The sequence below is a fragment of the Spermophilus citellus genome (genome assembly GCF_964194105.1).
Source record: "Spermophilus citellus genome assembly, chromosome: 3".
Lineage (NCBI taxonomy): Eukaryota > Metazoa > Chordata > Mammalia > Rodentia > Sciuridae > Spermophilus > Spermophilus citellus.
In genome coordinates, this window is record NC_138184.1 from 172,504,613 (window position 1) to 172,528,547 (window position 23,935).

Below are 23,935 nucleotides of genomic sequence, written 5' to 3' on the forward strand. Positions count from 1 at the left end.
AAATATGATGCACTGTAGCCTAAGAAGAAGGAATAAAGAACCCACTTGCCAATGGCATCACAGATGCAGTGATCTGTGTGAGTGCTGAAGAATGATGAGAAATTCATGATGGAGAGAAAAGGAAGACGCTACCCATGCAAAGACACAGAGCCAAACAGGAACATGGCATCTGGGGGCAGGGAACAAACCAAATCTATCTAAGGGATAAGAATACACTAAGAGCCTCCCCCACTCCACCTACAGACAATGAAGAAGCATCTTTTTATACATGCAGACACAAAGACATGACCTCATTTATGTTTCAGCAATGTAGAGTCTAATGATGACCTGAAAAGTATCCCAACATTGTCATGTTTTGAGGAGATGAAGACCTAATAAAAGAGACAGCAGTGGGCTTGGACAAGAGAGCAGATGGGAGATGCTGGTGAAGGAAAACTGAAAAATTACCAGAACCATCTAAATGGAAGAGAAGCAGCAGCACAGGAGGAAGACATAAAAAGATATCTCTTAGCCAGTCCAAGTCTTAGTCTCCTCAATGCAAAACAGGTATAATAACTGAACACACAAAGACCTGAATTAGCAGTGGCTGGCATACCATAAGTGCTAAAAGCAAGCAAGCCTAAACTCTGATAACCAGTCACCACCCATCTTATCAGTCTCTTGAATTTCTGCAAAGCCACAACCTACTTACGATCTTAAGTAACATCCAGACACCTCAAAGCTCTCTCGATTATTCAACTGTCTTCCTATGCACTCAGTCCACACACAAGAGCCAAACAGTCCTCAAAAAACAGTCTACTCAAGGCACAATCCTTCCACCGCCAAAACATCTTCCCTGGCTCTCCACCTGACAAAGCCCATCCCACCTCCTGAGCCCAGCAGTGCCCAGGCCAGGTCACCAGCTGATCCACACTATTCTTCTGCATATATTGTGTCCCACCTACACAGAACCACTCACCACTCTTGGACTGAGTTTAAGAACCCTGTGTGGTACTGATTCCATTTCTCTGGTTAAGTTTTCTTCCCCTCTCATCCCTTTGAAATCATAATCAAATTGCACATCCTTTGTGAGACCATTTCTGGGTCTCAGATCCTGGAGGCACTCATTCCTGCCTCTCAACATCCATGCCTCTCTGTCCACACATTTTCTCTGGATGTTTTCTTTATATGGAGACAAGATTCATCCCATCTCTTATGCAGCTTGAAATCATTCACAGTGCCTGTTTGGCGATTTCCACATAGCATGTACTCAATAAAATTTGTTGGATGAATGAATGTCAATTTTTCAATCAGTTTTCAAATCTGGTAAAGAGAATAACAAATGCCATATTTATCAAGAACTGAGGAGATGGAGAAATGAATAAAAGTTGAGGGCCTACCAAAAGTAAGGCATCATACCAGTCCTGGAACGATGATGAGGATGAAGTATCTAATATATCAAATACATTAGTATAAAATAACATTAACAGCAGCTACCATTTAGGGAGTTTCTATGTGCTCAATACTATAGTATTTGCTTCATAATTTTTTTTTTTAATTTAATACTGACCAAGACAAAACACTAGAAGTAAATATTGTGAACTGTCTCCTTTTTTCTTTCCCGGTACCAGGGATTAAACCCAGGGGTGCTCAACAACTGAGCCTCATCTCCAGCCCTTTTTAAATTTTTTACTCTTGAGACAGAGTCTTGCTAAGTTGCTTAGGGCCTTACTAAGACACTGAAGCTGGCCTTCAGTTTGTGATCCTCCTGCCTCAGCCTCCTGAGCCACTGGGATTACAGGCCTGCACCATCACAGCCAACTGAAACATCTCCATTTTCACAGAAAAGAAGAACAACTAGTTAACAGCACTTGCACAAGATCTCCCTGCTGGTCTCCATGTTTACTGCCTCCCTCCACCATACTTTCACACTTGATCTCACTTAACACAGTCTATTTTTGTTTGTTTATTTTAAAAGTAACAGCTAAGGGATCAAGTGGGGAGAATAAGTGGAGATGGAGTACAAAAGATCAAAAGAAAACACTTGGGGATAATAGATATGTTCCTTATCTTAATTGTGGTGATCCCTCATCCCTAAGTGCTCTAGGTATTTGTGTATGTGTGTGTACATAAATACATACATAAGCACACACACATATGTATGTCAAAACTGATCAAATTATACATTTTAAATATGTGCAGCCCAGATTATGTTAATAAAACTATTTAAAATGTTTTAAGTAACACTATCTTTAAACAGTACATTAAAATCTCCTATAACAAAATACTTTAAACAGTACATTAAAATCTCCTATAACAAAATACCCTGAAAACTGGGGGGGTTTTTCTGCTCTAAGTTTAAAAGCCATCTGAAGTTTAATATTTGGCATCATCTGACTATTCAGGAGGATACAAAGCTTCAATAGAGCAAAGCTGGTAGCTTTGAATTACTGCCTAAAGGTATTAAAGTTATTTTAAAAAGTATTAAAAGATAAAATGCTAAATAAAGCCAGTCACAAAGGCCCACATGCTGGATGATTCCATGTATGTGACATATCCAGAACAGGCAAGTCCAGAGAGACAAATAGATCAGTTGTTCCCAGGGCACAAGGGAGGGTAAGGGAACTGGACAGGGATGACTCAGGGCATGGGTTTCTTTTAGGGTTGACAATAGGTTTCTTCGGGAGATAAATAAAAATTATGGTGATTATTGCACAACTCTGTGAATATACTAAAAACCACTGAATTGTGGATTTTAAATGGGTTGATTACATGGTATGTGAGTTATATCCCAACAAAACTATTTCAAAAGGAGGTAAAGGGGCGACAGGAGAGCTGAACTAACAGGCACGCTTTTCTTCATGTTCCTTCCTTCATGGTGTGTAGTTTCCATTCTCATCACACAAGAGTAACTTATTTTTAAGAACTTTCTCTCTAGCACTACTATCCCATAAGACTCAAAGACATGGAATCTATGTTGAGATTCCAAAGGAAAAAAAAATATCATCTTTTACTTTCTACCCTAATCACTAGAGTTTGAAAAAGCATGTGGAAAAGGGATTGGGTTGTAGAAAGGGTGCTGGAAGACCACCGAGGGTCTTTTCCTCAGGAAAACTACATTGGGAAGTCACAGAAAGCAATAAAATAGTAATCACAAATACTCAGGAAGTCAAGCAGTTGAAAAAAAAAGGTATAACTAATATCAGCGTGGAAAAAAAGCATATAAGAAAGGAGACATGGCCAAAGTTTGCATTATTTTCATCAATGAAAAATATCAATACATGACAAAAATGTTACCAGTGAAATCAGAAAGATAATCACAGTTAATGATGTTATATTGTAGAAATCAAAATAACTAGAGAGGAGGATTTTGAATGTTTTCATCACAAAGAATTGATAAATGTTTGCTTGGATGGATAACCTAAATATTCTGAAACATCACACTGTATTCTATAAAGATGAACAAGCATTATCTATCAAAAACAAAAAAATAGAGTCAGGCCTAAAGTCCCAAATAGTCAAGAGGCTGAAGCAAAAGGATCGCTTGAGCTCAGGAGTTTGAGGCAAGCCTAGGCAATATGGCAAGATCTCATCTTAAAAAAAAAAAAAAAAAGTAGAATATATCTACTGTAGCAGAAGAGATGGAGTTACTCTGATAATCCAGGGTAGAAGTCAGTATTAGAAAAGGCATATATTCTTTTTCATTTGAAGCAAGAAGGTAAACTCCAGAGGAAATAATTTAAAAGCACTGAAAACTGTTGCCTTTGAGGAGCAGAACTGGTGGCAGGGGCTAGTTAGAGGACTGACATTTTCCTAATAAGCCTTTCAGTACTATGCCTTTTTAAAAACTATACATACTTTTTTTTCTTGCTAAAAATTAAAAAGCATCTGTACATGTATACCTATGGTATAATTTGAATATTGCCTTTTTTTCAAAGGGCATCCTATTCCTCAATGTCATATATCTAAGAATTCACTATATTTTCAAAATAATTTCATGTATCATGTGAACCTCAAAACAAGACTAGTGACCCACTCTAGTTTATTATCACTTTATAGGAAAAAAAGATGAAGTTTGTGTAGGTCAGCTTTCCATTACTATAACAAATATCTGAGCTAAATCAACTTATAAAGAAAATAATTTATTTTGGCTCGTAGTTTGGGATTTTCAGTCCATGATTTAATAACCCAATTTTTTATGGGCCTGTGGCAAGGCAACACACCATGGTAGGGACTACTCCACAAAATCCCTCACCTCCTGGCTGGGAAGAGAAAAAAAAGGAAGAAGAGACCAGGGTCCCACAACCCCCTTTGTGAGCATGCTCCCAATGACTGGACCCCATTGTGCTAGGCTCCACCTCTTAAAGATTCCACTACTGCTAAGCATGGTGGAGCACATCTGTAATCCCAGCTACCCAGGAGGCTGAGGTAGGATGATTGCACATGCAATGCTAGCATGAGCAACTATGAAGAACCTATCTCAAAATAAGATTTTTTTTAATATATTTTTTTTTAGTTGTAGTTGGACACAATACCTTTGTTTTGTTTATTTATTTTTTATGTGGTGCTGAGGATCAAACCCAGCACCTCATGCATGCTAGGCAAGTGCTCTACCACTGAGCCGTGACCCTAGCCCCTCAAAATAAGATTTTTTAAAGGGCTAGTGATGTAGCTCAGAGGTAGAGTGCTTCCTCTGCACCAGGCCTTGGATTCAATCTCCAGTACTGCAACAACAACAAAATGTTGGATCCACCACCCCTCAATAGTGCCAAGCTGGAGACGAAGTCTTTAATATGTGGGACTTGGAGAGACATTTAAGAGCCAAACTATCACAGAATTCCTTGAGGGACTGTGATATAAATAAGGTCACACAGTCAGTAAGACTCCTAAACCTAACCCCAGTTCCTGAACTCCTGATGCTGTGGCACCCTGTTCTGGATTTCTCAGACTCCAATCAGATGTCCTGTGTTTACTTCTGTAGTAGTAACCAATTAGGCCAGCTTCCTTCAACTAATGAAACCCAGGAAGTGCCTGTCTCCCTCCCACTTTGAAATTCTCCAATAGTCTCATTTCCCCAGACTATCAGTGACTGTGATCAACAATAAAAATCAGACAAGGTCTCTGAGCCAACAATAGCACAAAGCAATGATAGCATCTGAACAGTGTCCAGCTGTGAACTGGCATGCTGTGCTAAACTACCAGCAGAGACAAATATCAGGAACAGCCCAAGGAAAGAGACCCTGCTTCTGACCAGGCAACTAAATTACGCTTATGACCCACTTTCATTTTATTTAGACCTATCAATTAAGATATACTTTAATTATATGCTTCTCCCAAAACATTTTCTTATTAATATAACTAAATAAATAAATAATAGAGGATGATAAAATCGCATGGTATATAATTACCCCATATATATCATATTATACTGTCTCTTTCCAAAAAAAAAAAAAAAATCAGTTATGGTTTACTTACTAAATGCTAGCTTCCAAATTTCTAACAAAAAAAATCCAGAAATCTGAATTCTGAGTTTACCCAACCATATGAAGCAGGTCTTCTGCACACACTTCTTCATGTGTATTTTCTGGAAAACACAGAGCTCTCTCACATTTGGGGGCCAGCAAAAGTTAATCATTTCAGCAATTTATTTAAACAGTTTAAACAAAGAGTTATGGTTATTCCAGAAATATGAGAGGTCAACATGCATTTGACCTAGTTCTGGGCTTTGAAAACAAGGAGGAAACAAGACAGAAATAAAAGAGATCAGAAATAAAAAATAAGTTTAAATAGTGCAAAAGTGTCTTTTCTCTCTTATATGATGCCGAATTTGTTTTTAAGATGCACACTTAGAGACATGAAGTCTCCTTTGGCATTTTTTTTTTAAATATCCTGACTTAAAGACCAAAAAATAAACCTTTTACATCATTAAAGAATACAACTCTAACTTCCTTCTGTTTTATTATTCTCCATTGCACTTACCATGTTTCAATATACCACACAATTTACTTATATATTTTATTTATTGTCTATTTCACTAAACTTAAGGTCCAAGAAGGCCAGCATATCTTTCTGCTTTGTCTGTGGCTCTGTTTCTAACACATAAAACAAGGTACCCAGCACATAGCTGCTGCTCAGTAATGCTAGCTAAATAAATGAGAGAATGAATGGGCTTGACAAGACCCATAAAAACTGTAAAATTACACAAACAGGCAATGTGCTAATAATGTACATGTGTTTATTTTTCTAAGAAGATGGTCCACGGCTTTCATCGGCTTCTCAAAAAAAGCCAGCATCCAAAAGAGCTCAAGAACCACTGGCTTGGTGAGTCCTCAAGATTCAACCAAGTTTCTCAAATACCTCTTAAATCATTAGAATAGAGAGAGAGATTTCACCTTCATGAGGTCATTTGCTCTTAGAAATAAAACAAAACTGAAAGTACTATTATTAGAAGCTGTGGCTCAAAAGCCAGGAAAAATTACCCCAATGCATAGCTTATATGTCCTGACCCTCTGCCCTAATCTTCTTCACAGCTTGATTTCATGTTCTCTTTTAGATAGGGTTCACCTGGGGGGAGAAAAATCTTACTTGTCCCTTTTTCCCAACCTCAAAGCAGAAAATGAGCTTTCATGCCTAATTCTAATAAGGTGCTAAAACACAATATTTTTAGGCTGGGGACATATAGTTCAGTGGCACAGCACTTGCATGGCTTTTAAAGTCTCTGGGTTCCATTCCTAGCAACACAGGAATGGAATAGAGATAGATAGATATAGATATGCGGGGAGGAGGCTGATGGGAGGCATGCAGATAACTTAAGCAAGGAGAAAGGAGAAAAATATACTCCTATACCTGAGAACCACCAACTGCTGCCATTCATACTTTATGAATAAAGTATATCCTACTCATCTAATAATCTCTATGCTAAATGTTAATAAATTTCATCCTAAGTAAGGCTAGTGTATTTAAAGACCAGTAGTCTACAGTCAAGTTTCAAAGGTCTGGAAACATCATCTGAAGATTTCTTTTTCAGTTCTGGAAGACTTATTCAAGGATTAAAAGTCATCCACTCTATGCCATGCCTTACTTACTGCTCATAATCCACATTCCAAACTTGCCAGGTAACTACTTTCTAGAATACATCATACACTTTCTCACCTTCATGATCTTGTTCTTGCCACCCTCTACCTGGAAAACCACTGTCAAAAGACTTCTTACCTATTTAGGCCCAGTGCAAACAGACACCTCTTCAGTGAAGTCCTATCTAACCCCACTAAGCCAAAATTAATCACTTTCTTTGCTATACCTCTAAAGCACTCCAGATCAGAGGTGATTATCCATGTGTACTCTCCTGCTGAACTAGGAACCTGTGAGCACAGGTTATGCTATTTACTTTGTTCGCTCAAAACCTAGCACTCTACCTTATCATAGGATAGAGCAATTAACTAACTTGAGTGTACCACTCATAGCAAAGCTTAGTAATATATGAATTAAGAGTACAAAGGACTTTGAAAAGACAAGTGCTACCTCTTTGGAACATGGAACACTGCTGTGATCCTTCTCCATTATCAGCCATCTGAGAACATTTGAAATAGAGAGGTTTTTCCATGTTGGCCAAGGGTTAACAAATCTACCATCTTTTCCTTTTTTTGACTTAGTTACATCTTCCTCTAGTCTGTAATCCAGCTTGAAGCTTTTCCTAGAAAAATTACTTCCTCCAGAATTCGGAGCTGAATTTTGGCGTTTTCTTACTGCTTCTTTAGGATACTGGCTGCTTGTCATCAGGGACTGGCTGCTTTCACTTTCATCCATGTCCTTTGGTGAAGAACTTAAGGAAAAAAAAAAAAGGAGGGGAGAAGTTTAACATAAAAGCATTAAAACACATTATTACACAGTATTATTCTTAGTCAATAAAAATTTCCCAAACTGGGCTGGGGATATAGCTCAGTTGATAGAGTGCTTGCCTCGCGCATACACAAAGTCCTGGGTTCAATCCCCAGCACCACCAAAAAAAAAAAAAAAAAAAAGTCCCAAAATTATAAAAATATTATGTTGCTATTAACTCACACTTTCTTCCTGTGAAATGGTTTTAGAATCCAATATTTCTGCTTGCCAAATAGAAAAGATGTTCACCTTACCTATTAACCTAACAAACCTTTCAAAAATCCCTTCTCTGCTAGAATCTAAACACAACATATCTCCCTAGCCAGCTTTTAAATATATGAAATCTTCCATTTCAATGACATTCTTTTGATTAAATTAAAGAACCTTCATGAGTCTATAATGTTTTCATGTCTAAATTTTTAAAATATTGTTTTTAATAATGCAAAGTAAGGATTGCTTTAGGACACCTCAGTAATTAAAGTGATTAACTGTCTGAGTCAGCTTTTTTGCTGCTATGATCAAAAGACCTGATAAGAACCATTATAAAGGAGGAAAAGTTTATTTGGGGCTCACAGTTTCAGAGGTTTCAGTCCACAGATGGCCAACTCCATTCCTCTGAGCCTGAGGTAAGGCAGAAAGTTACGGTGAAAGTATGTGACTGTGGAAAGCAGTTCAGAACATGGCCACCAAGAAGCAGAGAAAGTTCTCAGCTCACCAGGGACAAAATATTAACCCCAAAGGCACACCCACCACAACCTACCTCCTCCAGCCATACCCTACCTACCTATGGTTACCAATCCCTTAATCCATTCAAGTGAATTGATGGACTGATTAGGTTAAGGCTCTAGTAACCCAACCACTTCAGATCTTTTTTTTTTAATTTAATTCTGATTTGTTATACATGATGGCAGAATGCGATTCATTTCATATTTAGCACAATTTTTCAAGATACTGGTTGTACACAAAGTAATTTCACACCATTCATGTCTTATACATGTACTTAGGGTAATGAAGTCTAACTCATTCCACCATTATTTCTACCCCCTAGCACCTTCCTTTCCCCTCCCTCCCCTTTGCCCTATCTAAAGTTCCTCCATTCCTCCCATGCTCCACCCCCAGTCTGCTTTTATGAGGCTGCACCCTCATACCAAAGAAAACTTTCAGCCTTTGTTTTTTGGGGATTGGCTTGCTTCACTTAGCATTATATTCTCCAACTTCATCCATTTACCTACAAATGCCATGATTTTATTCTCTTTTAATTCTCAGTAATATTCCATTGTGTATATATACCAAAGTTTCCCTATCCATTCATCTACTGAAGAGCTTCTAGGTTGGTTCCATAATTTAGCTATTGCAATCAATTCAATTCTAAACTTTCTTGCATTGTCTAAACCATAGCTTTTGGGGGTCACCTCATATCTACACCATAACACACATAACCCCACTTGGCCTAGGAATTTTTACGCTGAAATAACCTGATACCAATACCCCTGGAAAGTCCAGTGAGTTCAAGTCCCAGGAAAGGAGATAACACATTGACAGATATTTCAATAATGTATTTAACTGTTTAACAATATAAATCTGAATTAATTCAGACTCAGAACTGCCAACTTGGTGTAGTATGTATTCTAACTACGTGACTATGGACAAGTTTTCTATCTCTCTGTTCCTTTATTTCCTCAACTGTAAAATAGGGATTAAAATGTTACCTGCCCTCAGGGTTACTGAGCAGGTAAAACAAGTAAAACATTTGGAGACAGAGTGACACATACACTTGGCAACAGCTCAATGTTGACTGTTGTCAATGACTTTGTCCTTACGGCTACTACATCTACCACTACTGACTGCTTCACTCAAGGCGTTGAAATCCTTGAATGTGAACTATTCAGGACTGCAGATATATCACACAGTGACAAATAATGTATTAAGAGTATGAATTTAATCTGCCATGAATATCATTTCTTTCCTCTTCTGTTAAACAAACATTTGCTTTCTGCTTAGTTGATTTACATATAATACAAACATATAACACACTTTATAACCCTAAGAAAATAAGCACAATAACAGAAAGTCAATAATTATTTTTGTGGCTTCAATGAGGATTAAATAGAAATACTGCCCAGCAGAGAAAGGGAAAGAACACAAACCCCAGAAAGTCCACGTATGCTAAACCAAATTTTTTTTTTTCCCAAACTTTAGAGTAAATAGTCTATAGCCTGGGGAATAATCACCATGAAGAAAAGAAACCACAGCAAACAAAAGCTAAAGCACTCACTGCTGCCTGCAGGAATGCCTAACATCTGAGCAAGAGCCTAACAAGCTATATATCTTGGACAAATAACTTAACCTTTCTAATTCTCCATTTTCTCACCTGTAAAATGCCTGCCTGTTTGTGGAGGTTTCAAAGGATTAAATGATATAATGTACATAAAGTGTTTGGCACATACAATGCCAATTCCTTTTTCTCTAACCCTGTTAACTGGCCAGACATCTAAATTCTTTAATTACTGTGAGAATTTTAAAGGGATCTGAGTGAGGTATCTCAGCTCCCACAGAATCCCTTTTCTTGGGTTATAATTAAGTCCGAACCCTCAAGGTAGATATTATAATCCCCATTTCTTTAATTGAAGCACTCAGAAGTAAATAGCCTAGTTGAAAGACAACAAGGTAGTGACAGGAAGAAGAAAAAAAAACAGAATAAATGCAAGAATCAAGAGGTTGAGTCAGTAAATCTTCGGAGTATTCAGATGGTCATGAATTTTTGGACTCTTTGTAGAGCAGGTGGTGGGGGTGCATTATAGAGTGGGAGGGGTCAGAAATGGCAGCCTCACTGATCAAGTTGGATTTTTGACCCAGTCACTTTCAGATCATAGGGATGCAAGAATCCAAGAGGATGGCCAGGTGTGGTGGCACATACCTGTAAGCCCAGTGACTTGGAAGGCTAAGGCAGGAGGGGAAAAAAATCCAAAAGAATGTTACTCCCTGACCCGCCCAGCAGACATAGATAACTCTAGGAGCCAATCTGCTTTGGGGGTAGTGAATTGAGAACAGCCCAGAGACATAGGGAGCCTGCTTGAAAGCCTGGAGAGTAAAACAGGAGAGCAACATGGCTTCAGTGATCTGTTTTTTCCCCAAATAACATGGTTTTTCAAAACTGTTTATTCCTGCTACTTCCATTTTCTTACATCCCATCCATTCCATGGAAACAGGTCCCCATACCAAATGACTATCCTCTCTCACCACCTTCCCATCCTCCCTGCACAAATCCACACAAAATCGTCTTCAGGGACGACTTTACAAAAACAAATCTGATACAAACAACAAACCCAAAAGGAAAAATGTCCAAAGGGTCCCTTCTGCTTGGCAAACAAAGGTCAGCAAGATGGCTCACAAGGGTCTGGATTTCTGGCCCTGCCCTCCCCACCTCTGCTCTAAACACACAGCCGTGATCTTACTTTCTCAGATGCATAGTGCTCCTCCCTTAGGGACACCAAATGCCATCATGGGGCCTTTGCATATGATTTTTTAATATCAGTAGGACAGGAAGAGGGAGTGTGTAAAAATGGATATTCAAAGATTATGTATTACTAAGACACATGTCAGGCAACACAAAATATGATACCACAAAGCACCATTTCATACCATGCTTCGTAAGTGAAATAATGGAAGGAGCAGAAGCACATAGAACCCTGAACCCTGACAATCTGGACTGGTTCTGCCAGAAGAAGTCCATTCAGTGAATGTGCAGAAGGACAAGCTCTGCCAACATGTGCCTCAGTAACGAACTGAGCTTCCGCCAACAGAGACATAGGGAACCTGAGAGCCAGGTCATAGAGGTCTGCTCACCAACATCAGTCTTGTGGTCACTCTGTTAGTGGACAGATCAACACCCTCACCATCTGAAACACCACCTATAAACACCAAAGGTAAGATGACATAAAAACTAGTAGAAGAATGAGTTGTGTGTATGCTCCTGATAGTAACTAACCAACTTTATTATAAAAAGGACAACTTATTATAAAAAGAACAACATAAATTCCATCCAGTAATTATCAAGCACATTCTCTACATTTCTTTGAATATTAGTTGCCTATTTAATTGCATAAGGACTCAACCCCTGGGTCTTTAACCAAAAAGGGGTCTAGACTGTGACATTTGGTGAAGAGAAGTCAGCCAAGTACAAATATTTTACTTCAATAACTGCACACATGGGCAAAATGCTTTCCAAAAACAAGAATTCTCTATTAAAAAAGCAAATGTTTCATGCTTTCTTTCTTTGACATTTAAGACTTGCCAACTCCCTAGAATTGAATGTACTGCTTTATCATTTAAAAGTTAATGAAAAAATTTTTTAAAAAATCATAACAGTACAACATGTTTGGGATTTCAACATATCCATAAATTATAAAATAGCAAATCAGCATTCCTAGAATAGACATTCAATAAATCCTAATTGAGTGACCATCCATTTACAGAACAATCAAGACACTGACATTAAATTTGAGAAGTATTCAGAACTGTATTTTCAGATATCTGATAGAATAATATTAAATTTAGAATTCTGTATTTTCTTTCCTTATTTTTATCGAAGAGAAGTTTCCTTTTTTTGTTTTTGTTTTGAGACAAGCTCTTACTATGTCACCCAGTTTGACCTCAAACTCCTGAGCTCAAAGTGATCCTCCCACATCAACCTCCCAAATAGCTGGCACTACAGGCATGCACCACCGCACTCAGCTAGAAAAGGGTCCTTTGACCACACTGTGAGATAACATAGCTAACAAAACCACTGCAGTTCACTGAAATGTCTGCTGAGGGCTTCAGTAGAGTAAAATGGAACTCTTCCCATCTCTCACTTTCCACCAGACACCATGTGAGACCCCACAGACACTGAAAGAACTGGTGGGAGACAGGTATGTCCAAGCATGGGAAACACACTGAACAATGAAAGGGAGAACTTGCTGAGGGAGGCAGACACCTTAGGCCACGAAACACCTGTCCCCTCCAGTTTCCACTCCCTCAAAGGAAGTTCCTGTGACAGTAGCTCAGGTCCTGCCACTTGCCCCACACTGAACTGGCAAGGGATAAGCAAAGTATTTTCACCTAAGAACAGCAACGTTATCTACTGGAAAAAAAAAAAAAAAGTGTCATTTCACGGGTGTATCAGGTAGACCAGGAGGTTATTCAGGGCATGAAATGATATTTGATACAAACATCCAGTACACTTTCAACTGTATACATAAGAATCTGACAATTTGTGAGCGCCCCTACTTAAAATCATTGTAAAGTCATGTTTAACAAACATTGTTCAACTGTCTACTTTATTTAAGTTCTAGCTCTTGGGGTGCTGTGGAGAATATGGAGCCTTTGACCTCCAGGGATTCAAAGTCCTGTAGGGGGAAAAATCATAAGCAACCTCACAGATTGTGGCTTATTATCATATTTCTAGAAGGGTTGGCTCTGAATAATAAAAAAATGGCATAATAAGTCACAATGCTAGAATAAGACATTTTTTTCAAAGCCCACTGGCCCAAATCCTCAGAACAGCCAGAAACCCTCCTCCTCCTGTGCTGAGTGGTTTGCCCTGACATAGTCAGTTCTGTGATCCACAGTGTCAGTGACACTGAAGAGGCACATAATCTTTTGAATGTGGTCAACAAGTTAAAGGGCCCCTGATGTCAACAGAGGGAAGACTGAAAGAAAAAGTAAGCCCCTGATGTCAACAGAGAGGAAGACGGAAAGAAAAAGTAACTAGAGAGGTTACTTGAGCCTGAATGAATTGCCAAAAGGGCAAACTTGTTATTCTGCTCTAGATGTCATGCCTGGCCCATCCTTTGTGAGCAAAGGGTAAATGAGAGAAAACAAAGCGGATAGTGGGGGCTTTTACAAGGAAACATGGCCTGGGGTCCTCCCTGGGGCCATACCCAGCTTACCATCTCCTGCCTCCTTAGCACAGAGTAGGCCTGGAGGCAGCCCCAAAGGTCAACTAATGGAATCCTGAGGTTCAAAGGACTTTGTGACCCCTGAGTTCAATTCAGTATCCTCCATTTAAGAACAGCAGGAAGTATGTATTAAATTATAAAAGCATATTAAAAATGAACATAATTAAAATGTGCTTGACTCAATTATCAAGAAAAAACACATTACCAGGAAAAGGGCATAGGGATTAAAAACTTTTTAAAATAAATATTTCTAACTTTTCCCCTTGTCTTCCCTTCTAAGCCCTAGTTTCATATATCTTAGCTCAGTATCTGGTGCATACAAGTCCTCAATAATTATAAAACCATTGTTTTACCACACTACAAACACTATTTAATAAATGTTAATGGGATATGTATACCATTTAAAATTTCTACACTAATGAGGTATATGGGATAAAAGCAATGGAACAAACTGTGGAATGTGTTTTTTGTTCTTATATTTGAATAAGAGAAGGCCTGGTCTTCCTGAAACTTACACAAATCTTAAAACAAATAGAAATGAACAATTCCATGAGATTCCTAACCAACCCCATAGCTCCTTGTGGCCTCACCAGCCCTCCTGGTTCACCAGGAGACTCTCATAATCACTGATAGTCTTCTGTTTCTGAAAATAATCATCCACTCTACCCCACCTCTCTTCATCTCCCCTCACTGCCCTCAGGAGCAAAAATTGCAAAGGAAATACTAATGCTGACCACAAGTACCCAGCACTTTCTCCAGTGCTTAAAGCCCCAGTTCACGTAGTTCTTTTACTCAAAAGAAAAATTTTCCCCAATAAGAAGAGATAAAAAGGTCAGAAAGATCAGCTCCAGATAAATCATATGTAACTAAATTAAAGGCATTTCAGTGTCTTACCCTTCCTACCCAAGCCATAGATACTAACCTCAGAGCTCCTCCCACCTCCTCTCTGCAGTGAAAACTGCTTGTCAGGGAAGGACCTGATCTCCATATGTGACTAATATTCCTCCCTATAGAAGAATATTTCTTAGCCAACTAGATACAGAGTCTTAAGCCTGTGACTCTTGATGCTGGCTGTACATCAAAATTATCTGTAGAGCTCTTTAGACTACACCTGAGTCTACTGAATGAAAATGTGGCGGGGCTGGGGTGTGAGGTGATCCTCAGGGAGTTTTTAAAAGTTCTATGGAAGATTCTGACATACAGGCAGAAATACAAACCATTACAGTGTTTTTAAGTCATCAGCACAAAGTAGGAAAGCCAAAGAGACTTTCTGGTACCCTACAATTCATGCTAGTCTGCCAGCCGCCCACCATAAAGCTACTCTTCCTACCTGTCCCACACTCAAATCTAGAGAGGTAGCATACTGAGATTGCTACACAGCACTAGGACTAGGAAGACTACCTTGCTATATACAAAGTGACAGGTCACAGATTTGTACCCAATCCATCAGAGTCAATTCTACTCTGTGCTCCCAGGAAGCCAAGAAGGAAGGGAGAGAGGAAAGGAGGGCAGAAGGGAGGGAATACAACTGTATATAACAACCCATCACAACCTGTGCACAAGTGTTCAACAAATATTCACAGAATGAACAAATGAAGAACAGGAGTTCAAACTCCCTATCGCTCTTCATGAAGGTATAGTTCTTTCTTTTTTTTTTAATCACCTGTAGGGAATCAAATAATAGGAGAAGCAAAAGTAACTGAAGGTCAGAGGCACAAAAGTCAACAAAGAGCACCCCCACTCACTAAAAGTCAGAGCTGAGTGAGTGGATTCCGTGGTGGTGACGTGGTAATAGAGTAGCAAAGACTAGAAGGTGCCTATCATAAAAAATCTAGTCTTGGGCTGGGGATGTGGCTCAAGCGGTAGCACGCTCGCCTGGCATGCGTGCGGCCCGGGTTCGATCCTCAGCACCACATACCAACAAAGATGTTGTGTCCGCCGAGAACTAAAAAATAAATATATAAAAAAAAAAAATCTAGTCTCCTCTTTCTCCTCAGGGACAGTGACTACACTCCCCAGCCTTCCAGTGAGGGATGGCCATGTTGGTGACACTGACCAGTGTGTTCCCAGCACAAGTCATATATAGCACTTCCAGGAGTTTCCTTAAAGAAAAGGCAGGAACTCCTGATTCCTCCAGATCTTGCTACTGGTAGCCATCTTTAGCCACATTCTTGCAATGGCATAGAGGAGACATGGAAGGACTTGAGGGTCCACCAGACTAAGCCTGCACTAACTCCGCACTTCTCTTCAGAGGAGAAAACATATTTGAGCAATATTTCAACCTGCCTCAAACTAATCTTAACTGATACATCTACCATAACTGGGAAGTTTAGGGGAGCTATAAAGACACTAAAAGTTTGAGCTGGACTGCTGCTAAGGGGTAGATGGCTTTCCTAGCACGTGTGAGGGCCTGGGTTCCATCCCCAGTAACACACACACACACAAAACCCTAAAGGTAATAATCTCCCAAAACATAGCCTTCCTAATTCAAACCATGGGTACACTGAGTAACACACATAATTGTACCCTTTATCAATTATTAAGCATTTACTATGTGCCAAGCACTTTATATATTATGTATATGTGTGAGCATACAATCTCATTAATCTTCACAATATTTCTACAAGGTAGATATCATTATCCTCAAATTACATACAAATGATGTAACAGAGGTTCACAGAGTTTAGTAGCTTGCATTAAGTCAAAAATCTAGCAACCCAAGTTGATCAGATGCCAAGCCCATGCTCTTTCCATGTACATGTTGGATCTACAAATAAAATTCAATAAATGTATCCTGAGCAGTTAACTACATTCTAAAGTTGGTATCATTTATTTCATGGTTGTGGTCTCACTAAGAAGGCTAGCATTTTTTGCTTTTAAGAATTTTTTTCTCTTTTCAAAGTAAAAAGCTCTTAGTAGACAATAAATAGCACTTTCCTCATAAAAATAATCCTTTTAATTTTACATGCAGACAACTTCAAGTGATTTAGCTATTTTAATTAATAACTCAATTGTTCTAATTTAAAATTAAAAAGAATCATCAACAAATAATAAATTGATTATATATTTCAGTCATAGAAACAAAAAATATACCTGGTACCTTGAACATACTCCTCTTGATTTGAAAAGGTGTCTGCATTCAGCCAGCATCTAATAATGACCTGGCATTTTATCCTTCTAATTGTGAAGAATTGTTAGTCAAGCCCCAAAAAGAGATCAATCCCCAGTACTCATAAATAAATAAATAAATAAATAAGACAACTTCTGGTAGGGAGACCAAAGCATCTGGTTCCTGGAGATATTCTAGTGTTCACATTGAAAGTTCTGCATCCTGGGAGCCCCCTCAGTCCTACAAAAACCTAGAAGGCTGGTTGTTCTATGCATTAGGGTACCATAAAAATGTGCGTATGTCTTCAAGAAAACTTACAAAATTGTGGGCAGTTTATACTAAATTTGAGATGAAGCATTAGCCAGGCATGGTGGTGCACACCTCTAATCCCTGCATCTCAGGAGGATTGAAAATTCAAGTCAATCTCAGCAATTTAACAGGGCCCTAAGCAACTTCAAGAGATCCTGTCTCAAAAAAAATAAAAAGGGCTGGGGATGTATGTAGCTCAGTAATAAAGCACCTCTGGGTCCAATCCCCCACACACACACACACTGAGTGGTGGGAGGCAGACAGAGAGAGATATGAAGCATTATTATTAAGTATGGTTTCAAAATATTTGGTTGGCTGTAAAAAAAAGCAATTACAAACTTCTACATAACCATACTTAACCAAGACAATGTTGCTGAGAATATCAAAAGTTTTAGGTAAAATTCTTCATTGTAATGATATTCATTACGTGCACTTACAGAGAAAACTGAGACACTGTATGAGGCAAGACTGAGAAAGGAATCAATTTACTCAAGAACTTTATATCATCTCTGTGAAATGTTGAGGAAAAAATAGATTTGACACTGCAGTTTCAAGGCATCATGACAGGCTAAAACTCTGATGAGGGTAGAAATAGGCAATCTACAAGTTAAAACCTGAGGTAAGCACATACCCTTCAAGGTCCCTTCCAACCTGAATATTCCAAGACAAAAGTTATCATTTGTATGACTCTTTACAGGTAAAGCAAGTCTGTCTAGAGAGTTACCTGCCACCCCAAGGGTCTCTCTGGCTGGTGATGGAGCCTAGACTCTCTATTAGCCATACTCTCATCTTAATTATGCTTAGGAAAATTTCCCAAAGAGCATACAGTCGGCATAAGAAGATAAATGACACATTTCACCTCATGTGGAGTATTTTACTTAAAGCCTCAAGTTTAAAAGGAAATTGAGTTCAGAAATTCTTGAAGCTTTATCTAGTTATTTAACCATATATTCAGGAGGCAGCTTAGTTTTTTTATGAGCTCTCTAAACAAAACAAAGGAATGAACACAGAAACTTGAAAGGAAATAAATATCTTCTCAATTTGAAGGAACTTCAAAATAAGAAAACCCTTTAAAAAACAAATTATTGCTGTCTTTCAATTTTCCTGGCATAATTGTCTCATAAGGAAAACAAGAAGTATGTGCCCAGTTTAAGGGGTGCTAATGACAATGAGAGAGCTTGGACTTTCTTTATCCCAATAACTTTATTCTTTTAACAAAGCAACTACAAAAACACAAAGAACTTTGCAAGCATTCATTGTTTGGTCAATATGTTATTGTCTGTTAATCTGGGAAGGTCCCCAAATTAGATAAACACAAAAATCTGTTCCCTTCAAGAGGAAAGACAGATTGTTCCAGACAGGGGTTAGAGTTGTTTTTTAACCAGGCTTTTTAATTATGCTGATCCATCCATCTATATGCCAGCCCTAGCCTCAGTCACCAATGGTACAGATAGTCCACAACCTAGGTTTAGGATGCATCTCCAGATGTATTAGTGATGCACACTACTCATCCTTAGCTTTTTCGGTTCCCTTGTCTAACAAAGAATGGGGGCTGCTGAGCTAAAGAACCTTGTCCAAACCATTAAAATCCCCCATGGTCTCAGATTCCTGTTTTCCTCTTCCTGGCATAGGGTTAATAATCCCATATTCTTAAATCTATAAAGTCAACTAAAAGTAAGTATATAAAAATATGTGAAAGAGCTTTGTAAATGATAAAGTTATAATACATTATTTAACCAGATAAGTTGGAAGAAGACTGTATCTATGACATAGAACTGCCCTGAGGATATCTGATTATATATTATCTGTTGTGAAACACTGTTAGTAATATAAATACACAATAAATGGGTATCAAATTCAAAAGACAAACTGAGCCATGCACTATAAACCACAAGAGTGTATAATTCTTCAGGATTAAAGAAGGTAGAATGAAATAGTACTTGAACCTTATGCTGGAAATCACATGAGTGAATTTTTATGCCAGTTTTATGCATAAAAATAAAAGTAAGCACACAGACCTTCAGAATAAAAATATTCCTTAATGATTACTTATGTGCAAAGTTCATTTCCCTAATGACACTTCAATGAAAAGACTTTCACTTCTATGTACTAAAACTAAAATGCCCAGATCAACACAACCCTGCATATACACATACCCATAGTCACAGAGTAGAAAATGAATGGAAAAACCCACAGTATTCAGAGCTATCCACCATTACAAAGAGAAATCAAAATCAAACAACAAAATTAAAAGAAAAATACTACTTTTCCAAACTCAAATGGAATGTTCATAAAAAAATCCTCTCAGTTTTCTGAACTCACAAATACCCAAATAACATAATTCTCCTTACAAACAAGCACATGAGGATGACTGTATCAAAGTATAAACAAAACTCTATGGTGAAATGCCTATGTTAAAATGTCTTTATATAGTCATAACTGTACTAATTTAAGCATTCAAGCTTACAATGTAGAATCTGTCCAATATAATCTGGAATTGTGAGGGAAAATAGGGGTGTGAGAAATACACTCAGTATTTTCCTCTTTCCTCTCTTGGAGACTTACCATAATTCTTGCTGCAGGAAGTCCTGCAGACTATTAACAAAATAAAATCCTTGAAAATCATGGCTGTATTTTCAGTTGACATAACCCATTTTAATCCCCCAATCTCTTTCTTAGATTCTTATCTTAAATAAGTATACCTGTTGTAAATTCCTTCTTTAATAGATCTAATATTTTCGTGCAACAAAACCAGACTACTGTGAGACATGGGTAATCTTTCTTTTTAAAGATTATATAACTTCCTTCTAAACGAAGCTGGTATTACTAAATCATAGCCAATGTAACAAAATAGAAATGGAACTGTTACACTTCCATCTGTTAACAACGATGGAAAATTACTTCTTAATTTGCAGTAAACTATCTCAGGAGGGACTTTCTGAATAAATTAAACAGAATTATCAATAGCAAACACTTCATGCTAAGCCAAAGCCAATGGGGCAAGTCATATTATAACATATACAGAACCTACAGTAAAGGGAAAGGCAAGAACTAAATGACTTTAAAAGGCTGTTGTTAACTTTTCTCACTCTTAATATTTTCCAGGTTCAACTGAGGTATAATACAGCAGACCATGGGGGCCCCCCGTGCAAACGCAACTATCAGGGCCATGTCTAGTTCCATTGGGGAGGGGGGGACTATCTGAATTCGTGTTCTGAAAAGCCTGCAGTAACACCCAATTTAAGAAGCCAACAACCACTGAACATAAAACTCAAGACAGTACTACCTCCCACCACCCCTTCCCTTGCCCCTCCTCATTCCTATTCTGATTCAATAATTACACTTATTCAAGATAAAAGGGGAGAACCCTGTTGGAATGGATTTTTAGACGTACATACTATAGATGAAGCATAAATAAGTTGCTCTGAGGAAGTTGTAGACCCATTCCTACATATAAACCAAAAGAAGATACACCCACTTGTATTCCGATCAGTGAAGATGCAACCTGGTAATTTGCACAGACAGCTACTCTCCCAAAAGGGGCAGAAAGAAGACTGTAGTTCTTCACTCAGTCAGCGTCAGAGAAGCAGGCTCCGCAACTCTCGAGGTGCGGAAATTCAAATGAAGCCCTGCCACTCACAAGTGCAGCATCTCCAGGAGGCAGGGCTTGGGGACTAGGATACGCGATAGCAGCACGCTCCGCTCCGACAGCCCTAGGCTAGGGAGTGCGGACTGCTCCACACAGAGACCCGGGAAGAAGCAGCACTGATGCCAGAGAGAAGCGCGGCGGGGACGAAACCGCCTCCCGCCAAGTCCCGGAGCGTAGGGGCTCCTAGGCTCTCTGGCTCCCTGCGGCGGGCGCGCAGCGGCGGGGGCGGGGTGAGGGCGGGGGCTCACCTTGCGCCGGCGGCAGTCGGGCGCGCGCGTCGCTGGCGCTGCTCCTCCTGGGCTGCGAGCCACACCGCCCGAGCGCCGCGGGGGGGGCCGCGGTGGCGGGCGCCCGGGTTCCTCCGCCCCCGGCCCCGCCGCGCCGACTCCGCTGAGGGTGCCAGCAGCTGTAGGCAGCGCCGGAGCGCTGGCCGCCTCGCCATACGTGGAGTGACCCGTCACCGGGGCTGCGCGCAGCGCCCCGGGAGCCCCGGGGCCGAGAAGGGCCCGGCTTGCAGCAAGGTTCCGCTCCCCCTGGCCTGGTGACTTTCTCATTGTGACCTTCGAAGCTGGCGCCCCGGCCAACGTTGTCCCGCGGCCACCGCTGCCCCCGCCTTCACCAAGATGGCTGCCCGGCGGGTCGAGCCCCGTAGCCATCTTGATAAGGGAGGCACGCGGATCGGGCCCCCTCTCCCTCGCCTTTGCGGGCGTTCTTCTGAAGACAGTTGGGTCGCCTGTCCCGAGCCAGCAGTTAACGTTCAGATCACATGAGCACATTCCTGGACACCAGACAACAATTGCTAAAAATAAATGAAATCCCTTTGACCCTAGGAGCCTCTGAGACTGCCGGATCATAGAGAAGTATTGACATACTTTACTGCCTCGTTCCAAGAACCTGGTAGCAAAGAAACTAAACTCATTTAATGTGTGTATGGTGGATATTGAATATTAACGACAACTCTGCCTTGTCATGGTGTGCTCACTTTAAAATGATGTCAGAGCTTCCTGGTACACACAGTTCTCTTCTGAACCTGCATCATTTTTACATCCCAGAGTAATGACGAAAGAGCATTAAAATGTGATTCTGAGTTTCTTACTGGGTTTGCTTTTTAAATTGCAGGTTGAAATTAGTAATTTCAAGAAATATTTACAGGGCTAAGGATGTGGCTCAGTGGTAGAATGCTCTCCTGGCATACCTGAGGCCCTGGGTTTGATCCCCAGCATGGAAAAATATATATATTTACATTTGAAATAGAATTCAATGATAGGTGGTTGGGCAAAAAGAATCCTCTGAAAGTCCTAAAGTTGTGTACAATGGGCCAGAAGAAAATGCGTCTGGGGTTATATTAGTAAAAAAGAAATAAACACCAGCCCTAATGCAGATAGAACTGGGGGGAAATGAAAAACTATTCTGCCATTTGAAAGTGAATGTGCACCGGTGTAATACTGTAGGAGTGTAAAGAACTTTATGTGACTGGATTTTTGTCTTCTGGGGCCAACTTGAAGTTGTTGCTACATATTATTAATTTAAGTGTGATTAAAAACTACTTGCATGTGCTTGATTAGCAGCACATGTACTAAAATTGGAATTATAAGAAGATTGGCATGGCCCCTGCTCAAGGATGACACACAAATTCGTGAATCATTCCATATTTTTGTGTGTTCTACATCATGTACCACCAGAAGACTGAGAAATTATACTCCATCTATGTATCATGTGTCAAAATGCATTCTACTGTCATGTACAGCTAATTAGAACAATTTTTTTTAAAAAATGTTTATAGCAGCACAATTCACAATAGCTAAACTGTGCAGCCAACCTAGATGCCCTTCAGTGGATGAGTGGATAAAAAAAAATGTGGCATATATACACAATGGAATTTTACTCAGCAATAAAAAAGAATAAAATCATGGCATTTGCAGGTAAATGGATGGCATTGGTGAAGTGAAGTTAGCCAATCCCAAAGAAACAAATGCCAAATGTTTTCTCTGATATAAGGAGGCTGACTCATAGTGGGGTAGGGAGGGGGAGCATGGGGGAATAAATGAATTCTAGATAGGGAAGAGGGGTGGGAGGGAAAGAGATAGGGCAGGGGATTAGCAAGGATGGTGGAATAAAATAGACATCATTATCCAAAGTACATGTATGAAGACACAAATTGGGTGTCAACATACTTTATATAAAAACAGATATGAAAATTGTGGCATATATGTGTAATAAGAATTGTAATGCCTTCTGTCATTTTTAAAAATCAATTTAAAAAGTTTAGCAAAGTAAAAAAAAAACTGCTTGCACTTGGGTGGGGTTGAGACTGCTAAGCTGAATAATTTTGTGTGCAACATCAAAATTTTGAAGAAAAGTAACAGTTCTATAAACCCAAAAGGAAGACTGAAGTTAACAATCAGAAGTTACTGCTCTTAGCTAAGGAGCTTTTATAAGATACCATTTCTTCCCCTCATTCACGTCCTTTATTTATGAAAAACTCTCAAATTTAAAAAAAAAAAAAGATAAGTGTTTTGGGGGTGTTTGTGGGATTTTGTTTGGTTTTTGGCAGTACTAGCGATTGAACCCAGGGGCACTCTTATCACTCAGCTACAGCCGGACCTTTTTTATTTCTTATTTTTAGACAGTATTGCTACATTGCACAGACTAACCTTGAACTTGTGATCCTCCCACCTCAGCCTCCCCAGTAACTGGGATTACAAATGGGACCCACCACAGCTAGCAGATAGGCTTTTTTTGGTAAAGCCATTTGAATAAGTTGGAGATACCAAAATACTTAAGCATTAAGATACTTGCTTCATAACCACAATATCATTCTCAATTGAGAAAGCAGTTCTCTCAGATGACTTAATATTCAGTTCCTAGTCAAGTTTCCATGATTGTACTCATAATGTCTTATATGCTGTTTTTTCTGTTTCCCATAATTAGGATACAATCTAGGCTCATTAGTGCATTTGCTTATTATATATAAATAAGAAGCAATTTAAGCAGGTGTGGTGGTGTATATCTGTTATCCCAGAGACTCAGGAAGCTAAGGCAGGAGGATTGCAAGTTCAAGACTAACCTCAG

At 39.3% G+C, this 23,935-nt stretch overlaps 1 protein-coding gene across 3 annotated transcripts in view; it reads right to left on the bottom strand.

Annotated features, from left to right (window-relative positions):
* The window catches only part of NAPEPLD (N-acyl phosphatidylethanolamine phospholipase D), a 35,274-nt gene extending 13,361 nt beyond the window's left edge, over nt 1-21,913 (bottom strand). Inside the window, exons 1-2 of one of the 3 annotated variants that reach the window (XM_081284637.1) lie at nt 21,112-21,913; nt 7,726-7,801 (exon numbers count right to left, since the gene is read on the bottom strand). In XM_081284637.1, coding sequence (XP_081140763.1) covers nt 7,726-7,801; nt 21,112-21,305 — 270 coding nt within the window. In that variant the 5' untranslated portion in view covers nt 21,306-21,913. Of the gene's footprint in view, nt 1-7,500; nt 7,802-20,692; nt 21,081-21,111 lie in introns of those variants that run through there. The other 2 variants (XM_081284636.1, XM_081284635.1) reach the window with 2 other exon arrangements.
* Nucleotides 21,914-23,935: the final 2,022 nt, after the last annotated feature.